Source organism: Sinocyclocheilus grahami, unplaced genomic scaffold (assembly GCF_001515645.1).
Source record: "Sinocyclocheilus grahami isolate Dianchi unplaced genomic scaffold, SAMN03320097.WGS_v1.1 scaffold1719.1, whole genome shotgun sequence".
Taxonomy (NCBI): domain Eukaryota; kingdom Metazoa; phylum Chordata; class Actinopteri; order Cypriniformes; family Cyprinidae; genus Sinocyclocheilus; species Sinocyclocheilus grahami.
Genome location: NW_015506898.1, coordinates 86,317 through 97,435, shown reverse-complemented (window position 1 = coordinate 97,435; position 11,119 = coordinate 86,317). Strand labels below are relative to the sequence as shown.

General features: G+C 34.8%; 1 protein-coding gene across 1 annotated transcript in view; it reads right to left on the bottom strand.

Annotated features, from left to right (window-relative positions):
• LOC107572221 (caM kinase-like vesicle-associated protein) overlaps window positions 1–11,119 on the bottom strand; it is a 66,271-nt gene that overhangs the window by 11,807 nt on the left and 43,345 nt on the right. Inside the window, exons 2-4 of the mRNA XM_016258650.1 lie at window positions 3,244–3,351; window positions 2,618–2,749; window positions 1,068–1,142 (exon numbers count right to left, since the gene is read on the bottom strand). Coding sequence (XP_016114136.1) covers window positions 1,068–1,142; window positions 2,618–2,749; window positions 3,244–3,338 — 302 coding nt within the window. The 5' untranslated portion in view covers window positions 3,339–3,351. The remainder of the gene's footprint in view (window positions 1–1,067; window positions 1,143–2,617; window positions 2,750–3,243; window positions 3,352–11,119) is intronic.

The following is an 11,119-nucleotide window of genomic DNA, read 5'->3' as shown; positions in this document are numbered from 1 at the left end:
CCCTATACGAACGTAAAGTTTCTGACCAGAACTGTAATTTATATGCAAATGTCAAAAGGCTAAAAGGGGTCTTTTAAGCCATAAACAGTCCAACGCTCATGCATGATCCTACGCAGACGCTACACTACTCATCACCTTAACTTTAACTGCTTTTGTAGCCGGCGCCATATCCAGACTGATAAACATACACAGACCGGAAGTTAACCTCGAGTCAGGCGCGTGCGCCCGATCAAACCATCTAAAGCTTGAAGCATCAGAATCGGCATCGGTATCGGCCGATCACCATGACAACAAATCGGTACTCAGTATCGGCTGCAAAAATCCTGATCGGAGCATCCCTAGTTCTCACTGATTTACATTACAAGCAATCAGAATTTCATCTTATTTTTTTTCGTCACCTAATATCAGCAACTGCACCAAACAGGTGTTTTTTTCCTCGAGTACCAGCTCCATACTCTCACTATATCATACTAGAGTATATGAGAATATACAAAAAAACATAACATATAAAATACGACTCTCAATACAAAAACACATATGCTAACTTTATTTTTTAAGATGGTTTTTTTAATAATTCGTTTAAATGTTCAAAAAACGTCAATTTCAATACAAAAACACATATGCTAACTTTATTTTTTAAGATTGTTTTTTTATATTTCGTTTAAATGTTCAAAAAACTTCCATTTCAAAAAATAAGATTTTTCTGGTTACTTTTTCATGTCAGATTTACAGGGTCAATAATTCCCATTAAATTTACATAATGGAAAATTTCAAACACTCTTTGTTATGCTTCTCATTTGTTATTTTGTCTTTTTTGAGGCCATGTTTAATTTATTTTTAAATATTTGTTGGCCACATGCTTTTTAACTTATAATTAATAATTTGCATTAATATTTAACTTTTAAAATGGTTAAATAAAATATTTAATATGAATATGCTGAACAGTAAATTAGTTTTTTTGGGGGGGTGCCAATAAATTTCACTGATATTGGTACAAAGTACTGAAATCATTACACTCCTCCCTGTACAGTTAAAAAAAATCCTCATAAACTGATTTCAGTACTTACAGCTCAAGGAAAAGATAGTACTCTTTCCGGGTCTCATAGACATCGACCAGCTGGAGGATGTTGGGGTGTTTCACCCTGAGGAGGAGAGATAGACAATCAGTTAGGAGACAGTTTGTGGCACACAGGAGGTTGATACACATGTAGCTTTGTGCCCAGATTTATCCCAGCCTGCCATCAACCCCACACTCGTGTCCCATCTGCCACCGCAGAGTCATCCAACACCAGTCATACACGCCTGCATCCCTACTATTTGCATATCACATGGATTCCTATATCCGCTATAATCATATTTAATTAAACAACAAATGTCAGTATTATCATTTATGTTCTGTGGCTGAATCACATCTGTTCAAATCAGCATTTATGTATGTATGCTTTGTGTAATAATTTTTTCATTGCCACTGTTGTTGTTGGCTAATCACTGGAGTGTTTGTAACGCATTATTCTTATTATGAAAAAGTCCTATTTAAATAAAACAAGATGAACTGAATAGCAGATGTAACAAAGCAGACGTTTGCTTGCATTTAAGCATATTACATTCGAGCACGTATAATAGTATCATTTTATTCATTAAACATTCATGTAACATGGACACTATAAAGAAGTGTTTCAGAATTTTGTAAAGGTGGTTATGTCAGCCAACTTTTGCATTAAGAAATTAATACACTGATTATGCTTTGAAGACATTAATGTGCACCAGCAATAGTGAGAGGAACTAAAGGTGAACCCATAAAAAACCTGCTCATTCTAAAAGTGACATTTCTTTTATGTGTTATTTATGAGCTGTTGTGATTTGTGAGCGGGACACAAACGTAGCACTGCAAAATCAAAGTGACATCAGTGACTCTGCTCACGGTAGATCAGCCTTTTAGATGCAGTATAATCATATGTAATCATACATTGTGCAAAGCATTTATATCTGATATCTTAAGGATTTTACATGTTTGGTTTATTTAACGAAATGTGTTGCATCATTAGGTGTTTTGTGTACTTTCCCTCTTTTGAAAGGACTGAAAATTTTTATATTGAACATAGGCTATGCATGGCTCCACAAAGTTGAGAAGCTTTTTTGTTAAAATCCACTGTGTGGTTTCACTTTTTACTAAATCTAAAAAAAAAAAATTTTGCAAGCTATATTATATGGGTTTTTTGAAACTGAAACAGTATGTTCAATACTCTTACAAAACCTCAAATCTCTGTGTGATTAAACTTCTTCAAATCAAGATTATGTACAGTAGCTACAAGTTTGCACTCACATATTTGCATTGTTTTTTTTTTTAGACCTTATGCAGTGAAAATAAATTATTAATAAATGCATCTATTACAATTTGTTACAAATGATTTGCGAAAAGGAAAAATCACTTTTTGGAGTCATGAAAGTTTAATGGAGCTTTAAGAATCATTCTTCATGAATGAAAATTATGATAAAAAAATATGATTCTACTTAAACCAAATTAAATCAAAATAGCAGACCTGAGGACAGCAGAGAAAATCCAATTCTACAAAACGATTGTGAAGGGTTTTGAAAAAGAAAACTGTGTGTAACTCACATCTTTAGGATGAGAATCTCGTTTTTGGCAGCCTTCCGCACTTTTCTTCCATCTTTCTTCAGGAATTTTTTGCAGGTGTACATTTTCAGTGTGTTCTTATCCTTTGCCCTGAAGATCTCACAGAACTCCTCCCTTGAGAAGAAAGTGAATTTATTGCACTAATTACATTATAATTTAGAGTGAAATTAATAGTGAATAGTACACACAAAAATTAACTTTCTGTGAATTACAGTATAAAGTCTTTATACACAGCTTGAAATCTCTATTCTAAATGGTCAGTCACATCATTTGGTAAAACATTTTCTATAACTTTCCTACACTGTACTAGTTTCATGTTCATAGTTTCATCTCATTACATTCCATAGACTCACATAATCAAATCAATATTTTATATCTATTTATTTATTTAGTAAATAGCAGTATAATTAGAGGGATAATGCACAGTCAGTCGATTATCACAATAAACCTCTTTGGGATGATACAAGAGCCTGTCTGGATATATTTTGTGATAATTGCTGGCTGGCTGACTGCACATTATTCATAAAAAAAAGTAAATTCGAGAACAACTTCTGCAAATTGCATGCAAAAATATAGGGAACGGATTGCACAAAACACATTTTACTTACGATTTAACAGTCTGTCCCAGATCATATTTGTCTGTGATCTCTGTTGGACTGTTGTAGTCCTTCTTCTCGCCAGGTTTTAAACAGCCGAATGGCATGGCCTACCCTGCCCTTAAGAGAAACAGAAAGAATGAGAGGGGTTACAGATCAACTTAAATCCAGTTATGCACAGTCAAAACACATTGCACATTGTGTGAATATGTATTGCTCGCCCACACCACTCATTCTGGATTAATATGCATGCTGATATACAGTAATATCATGTTCTGTGACATTTTTAATTCCAAAGGGAAATAACACTCCTCGTAAACACTCCTGTTTGACATTCACAAACAAAACATATTTGGTGGCCCCAAACACTGAGCACTGCTAAGTTCTCTCTACCAATTTAATTTCCAGAGAAACAATATTAATGCAATTTATGGTGCTACACATGCAAAACTTGCCATCACAATGCTAGGGTGTTCACTAGCAATGCTGCTAGCATTTGCCATGTGTTTGTTATGGAGAAGTGATTTTAAAGTGTTTCCTACACTGCACAATTTTTTTTTGCAAAATTGTGGAAATTTACAAATGCATACTGACTCAATGAATGACTTCCAAATAATTATCCCCAAACAAAAAGATGCATTGTGGTAATCATATCTTAAGGTTTTTAGTTACAATTAAACATTTATATTCACTGAACATATTTAATAGTGCTCAGGCAATCGAAGTCTAAGTAAAAAACCTGTTGGCTAAACAAGTCCTACATCCAAACAACTGTATACACATGCACAACATGCACTTGAGGAAGACCCACTATGGTGAATTCAAGTGTGGATGCGTGGGAGAGCAAGTGGAGCTGAATCGGCTGGAGACCGAAACAACCATCAATCCCAGACTTTTAAGACGTTATGGTGAGTATTGAGCACTAAAATTATTCTCCAAAGGTTTTGTGTTAGGACCCTGTATAAAGTTACATGGCATTATGCAGAATTGCGAGTTCATGCATTTCCTCATGTCATTTACTGTTAGATTGAGTTCTGCGATGTTAATTTGATGCAATATTTGATGCAACATTTTTTTAACAGGTTTTCAACTTATGCAGTGCCCCTTTTGAAAGTTTTCTTCACCACATCAAGACATCCTATTATGCATTTTGAACGTATTCAGTGTTTTCCCTTATTTAAAATTAGATATTTTCACTAAATATGGAATAGATTTGCAAAAAAAAAAGTGATAAAATGTCAACTCTTTTGTCTGTGTTCTGTATTTTGTTTAATGTATTTCTGTTTTTATTTTGGAACAGTGAGAAATAGTTGAGAAATGTAAAACATTTAATTACACCAACAACATTGTTCGGTAAACAAAATGTTTCCATTGGCTCAACATATTTCTTATTGAGCCAATGTTAACAGATTGTTGCCACAATTGATCAAATTTAATTCACAGAAATTCCAAAATTTTTAGTTTGATAGGTCTGACTTAGGTGAAAATAGGTGAAAAATATAAAGTCTTAGTACAGCACACTTCTCCTCAACAAGCTGAATAATTTAAGGTATCATTCACGTCCATAGCATAAACGGTGCAAGGTAAGTTATAAATTAAAGGTTAAGATTTATTGTAGGGTTAGGATCAGTGTTATTTTAGTTATCGTTAAAATACTGTTATAGTTTTTTTTTATATTTAGAAATTTTATTTTTGTTTATTTCATTTTAAAGCTTTAGTCAGTTTTTCATCAGATAACATGTATTTTCTTTCAAGTAACACATTTTTTTTCTGGTTTTAGTTTTAGGTATCTAATAAATAGGGTTAGTTGTTAAGAGTCAGTAAGCTTATGTCAGTGAGACAGAGATAAATAATTCTACCTGACAACACTGCTGCTGCGAATCAGGCAGGAAAAAAGAACTGTTGAATGATTATGGGAAAAGGAAATGGGGTGATGAAGACAAATAAAAGCCCTTTGTGCACTTTTTACCCCACTTACTGTCTAAATCACTGTGCTTCCCTTCTCCCAGGCAGGATCAATTAAATTAGACACCAGACTCTCACTCTCTTTCTTTTTTTGCTGAAAGTGAGACTTGTTTATAGGCAGTCTAATTGGAAGAGGATATCTTAGGGTTTGTTTTAGTGAAACTATTGTATGTGCAGATGAAATCGAGAATAAATCAACATTCAAATCAAATTTTCCATGTTTTCATTGGATTAACACACTAAATAGAAGCCATAAAGATTAATAGATTTTATTGTGATGCTAGTCAACAGCTGTTAACACTCAAAGTTAGGCTGAAAGTAGTCTCGTATAGCCAGATCTTTGACAAAATGTCATAAGGATCAATCCAGATCAATTATGACTTTGTTTCCAGACAGAATGATTAAAACACCTGAGTGCTCTTACACTTGGAGGTTGTGTAATGTCAGCCAAAGAGATTTAACCAGCAATTCAAGCCAGCTCTTGCTAGTTTTGTGTGCAAAATGCATCAGATGGTCAGTGAATGGATTATGGGTGGTCTTGGGTGTGCAATTTGAGACTAGGCTAGAAGACACATTGCCCAACACAAGGAAATTACTTGTACAGCTGACTTAATTAGTTTCATCATCAGACTATGGTAATGTATGAGCACTACAGCGTCTAGAGTATATATACTGAAGCAAAAATAATAATGCGCACATAGTCGAGCAGAACGAGGACATACTCTCTGATTTACAGTACATCCTGGGTTTTTAGACACACAGATTGTGTCCTCAATTTCTCTCTCTCAATTTGCTTGTTCCACAATTCACCTCTCTCACGGTGCTCTTTATCTTGTTCTTTCCTTCTTTGTTCTTTTTTGTAAACCTACATACAATGCTAAGAAGTATGTTATGTAAGTGATGAACTCTCTGCTCTGAGATTAATTACACTTCTGTTTGCAGGGTAAATTGCTTTGAGCTCCTTAAAGAGACAGTTCACCCCAGATTAAAATTCTGTCATCATTTACCCTTTTGTGTGGTTCAAGCCCGTAAGATTTACCTTTATCCATGGAACACAAAAGGACAAATTTTGATGAAGTTGCTGTTATATATACGATAAAAGCATATTTAAGTAATTATTGTGTTAAGCAATTTGTGTTAATGATCCATAAAAAGGGCCTTTCTATTAGAGCCCGACCGATATATCGTTTTGCCGATATGAGCTTGTCGCCGATATATCGGTATCGGCGAATATGCCGCCGATATGAGCATTTTTTTACAGAACATATAACGCAGATAAAATGCTTGAAATGGTGTAATTACTTAGTTTGTCCAGCAGAGCGCACGCGCCATTGTTTGCTATTGGCGACCTGGATGAAACGCTTTAAAGCTTAAGTCTATGGAAAACTTTTGAAACTTTGAACGGCCATATCTCCGTATTGGCACGGCGAATCCGCACCAAATTCGGGGGATTCCTTCAGCTCGAGGAACCCTCCTCCTTGAGCTGAAGGGAACCCCCGAATTTGGTGGAGATCCACCGGCGTGTTCGCGAGATAGTGACACCAGTCAACACTTTCACTTCAGTAAGGAGGTCTCTTGTTCAGGCAGCAGCATTCAAGCGTGGTCTTATTCGACCGTAAGTGCCCTGCGAAGTGGACTTCACATGAAATTCCGCCATGATTCCAGTTCCAAGGGAATGTACATGTTACATTCAAAGGGTATTAAAGTGCGCGAGAAGTGAATTTATATTTAGTGATGCACCGAATGTTCGGCAACCGAACCGAATAAGCGAAAAGGCCGAATATATTGTACCGAACAATGATATGACGCGATCAAATAGCAACCAGCGCAGAGTGAGAGGCGCGCACTCTTTATTATGCAGCACACACGTCAGCAGTGTGGAAGCATTTATAGAGAAGCATTGTGGAAGCATTCGGAGAAAGACGCAAAAATCATTACAAGCACCGACAGCTGTTTAGTACTGGATCGCATGTCTTCAATGAGAAGAGGAAGGGGTGATTGTTGCTGGTTACTGTATGATGATTGAAATCTCGAAATGGCCTTAAACAATTAGTAAATAAACTGCAGAACGTTATGTTTTCTAATACACGCGCATTGCATTTATATTGACAGCGCTGCAGGACCTCGCAGTGCTATCTGCTTGTTAACCAGGGTTCAAAGTTCAAAGCGTGAGGAAAATCTGCGCTGATACAGTCGTCCGTTGCTCAGTCAAATTTTTATGCATTTTTACAAGGCATGTGACAATGCGATACGTACAACAAATTCGTAATGAGATGCATTGAGGTCTTCCTGTGCGTTTCCGCAAAAATAAAAGTTGAGAAAAAGCAAGAGCTCTTATCAACATTCATAAATGTTAGTATTGTAATTTTATTGTTGTTCTGTAAAATAAAATAAAAAGTAAGACAATAATAATGATAATAATCATTACAATAGCTCTGTTTTAATACATTTATTATAACATTCACACATCGTGTTCAAATTAGGATCTGTAATATTTTCTAATGTTTTAAAAGAAGTCTCTTCTCAGCAAGGCTGCTTTTAATTGTGCAGTAAAAAAACAAAACAAAACATGCCTGATTCAAGATGGCCAAAATTTATTACTTTACACACTTATTCATTTTAAGTTAAATTGTGCTTTGTTGGTATAGTGTCTGCTAGAATGTTAAAAATGTTCAAGTTGAATAAACTTCAACTTTACTGTTCAGTGCACTGATGTCAGCCTCATTTTGGATAATAAAGTTTATTATTAAATTGTTAAATGCCCTGCCTCCATTACATATCTCTGTCACGTCATTATAAGTGTTTGATCACCACATTTGAGTGATCATTGCAAAAAATGTGTTTATATATATATAATATATACAGTATATATATATTCTGTTTATGTATATACTCTATTCTGTATATAGTACCAGTCAATTGATACTTTTGACTGGTATTGTACTATAATATACACAAAGAATATCGGCCGATATATCGATATCGGCCTTTTTTTACTCCCTAATATCAGTATCGTATCGGCCCCAAAAAACCCATATCGGTCGGGCTCTACTTTCTATCATAATTTACAAACAAACTAAATGTATAAATGGCACAAGAGATTCAATACAATGTATAATATAAATTGCATAAATAATCCAATATAATTCCATTAATGCATTAATTAAACAATCGTTAACATGTTAACTTTGATCATATGTAAATGCACTTTCTCTATTTTATTTGCTGACTATTAATATCCCAGTTTGGCAATGTAAAGTTCCCCATGTTGAGCTGTGCATTTATAGCACACTTTCTCCACATCCATACGCTTTGATATTACTAACACAGCATAATGGGCCATTTGGCATGAGTGCAGAATGTATATAAAGCATTATCATCAAGGAATCTGGCCTGCAGGTCTTTGGAAGAAGGCGGATAAGGTGATCAATACTTTGAGATGTTTTACAGCTGCCTTTGTGTTCTAGTCAATAACATCAGTTTCTGTATCTTCAATGATTTTCTGCTGACAGAAAAAAATGTTTAAAGAATGCAGGCAGACATCTGACACTTGTTTATAATTATTAGAGCCCGACCGATGTATAGTTTTGCCGAGCCTGTTGCAGATATATCGGCGTATATGCCGCTGATATGCCACTGATATGAAAATTTTTTCTCGCGAGATAGTGACAACAGCCAACCATTTCACTTCAGTAAGGAGGTCTCTTGTTCAGGCAGCCGCATTCAAGTGGTGTCTTAACGATAAATTGCTAAATAATTTGTGCATTGGTGGCTTGAGTCTGATGAATGGTTCCTAATCCTGTTCCTCACGACCCCCCGCTCTGCACATTTTGCATGTTTCTCTAATCACTTCAGAGGTTTGTTCTATCCAAGTGCCCTGTGAAGTGGACTTTACTGGATATTCTGCCATGATTCCAGTTCAAAGGGAATGCACGTTACATTCAAAGGGCATTAAATTGCGCGAGAAGTGAATTAATAATAATAGTATAAAATAATAGTATTTATTTACAGTTATATAATGTCACACTTCTAAGTTTCGTCTGCATGTGAAGACAGTGGCATAGCGCAAATCCGTAAATGAATGTTCCGAAGTGAAATTAACTTCAACGGAATAAAGTTTAATGGAATTGTATTGAAATAAAGTTGAATAAACTTCAACTTTACTGTTCAGTGCACTGATGTCAGATTGATTTTGAATAATAAAGTGTATTGTTAAATTGTTAAATAACCTGCCTCCATTACTTATCTTTGTCATGTCATTATAAGTGTTTCATCACCACATTTGAGTGATCATTGCAAAAACTGTGTTTATGTGTATATATATTCTGTTTATGTGTATACTGCATTCTATATATAGTAACAGTCAAAAGTTTGGACACACGAATGGGAAAGTGTCCAAACTTTTGACTGGTACTGTACTATAAAATACATAAAGAATATCGGCCTTTTTACTTCCTAATATCGGTATCGGCCCTCAAAAAACCCATATCAGTCGGGCTCTAATAATTATATTAAAGGAATAGTTTACCCAAAAATGAAAATTTGCTTAATACTTACCTTCAGGCCATCCAAGATGCAGATTATGATTCCAAGATAGATGATTAGATTCAATGTTTTGGATCGGTGCGTTTAATCTGAGAATGCACATAAAGAATGATGTGTCCGTTGTGCGATAGAGTCAGCAGTTACTAGCACATGCAGCGGCAGCAACAACAACAGCATTCCCGGGTCCTAATGCCCATCCGGTAAGGTCTTTTTTATTCATTTAGGGGGCGCTGTTGGCCTACTTGTAATAAAATGAAAGTAAACATTACACAAATACACAAATAACATTAAGTTGTGTTTAATAAGTTGTGTGAATAAACAAAGCAATAACTGATGTCATAAAAACACAAGTCTGTTTTGTTTTTTAAAGGTCAGAAGCTATAGCTTACATGAATAAAAATCATAAACATGACACTTGTAAACTACATAATTTTATATATACAGATTTATTATTTAATGTGTAATATATATTTTTTAATGGATTATGAAAAATTAAATACAAGGAAATATTTTGCTTTAGACCATCAACAAATGTTAAATCTACAAATAAAATGGCAACATAATTTGGCAAAATAATTTCGGTATCGGCATCGGCCAAAATGTGTTGAAACATATCGGCATATAGGATATCGCCAAAATCGAATATCGTGCTTCCCTAAATGATAGCTTTATTACAAACACACAGTTTGTGGATTACTTATATTACTTGTGGAATATTGTGATGTTTTTTTCAGCTGTTTGAAGATGATTCATTGGTAAGCAAGTAATGTAATGCTACACTTCTCCAAATCTGTTCTGATAAAGAAACAAACTAAATTTACATCTTGGATGGCCTGAGGGTGAATAAATTTTCAGCAAATTTTCATTTTGGGGTGAACTATTCCTTTAGCTTGTTAACCCGCTCCTGGACGCTGACACACTGAACGCGCTTTGTTTGCACATGTCAATGTTTACGGATAGATTAAATGAAAAGAGACGTAATTAATCTTGACAAACTATATATCATTCTAAAGGTCTAAGCCTCAAGCATCGACGATAGATTGCTGTTTTTCAATGGAAAGCTTATAAAGAATGTATTTGCTAAATTTGTGTAACCAGTACACATCAAAACATACATAATCAAAACGCAGTACGTACCAGATTCATCGTAATAACGAGTCATAAACGCATCCACAGCTGTAAATCCTGGTTTAGTTAGAAAGGTAAGGGTCCACTGCAGGCGCGTAGCCATGATTTCAGAAGTGAGGGGGACAGAAAAGTTATATATATATATATATATAAAACATTACAATATAACATTTCTGTAATCTATATAAGTTACCAGTCAACAGTTTTTGAACAGTAAGATTTTTAATGTTTTATAAAGAAGTCTCTTCTG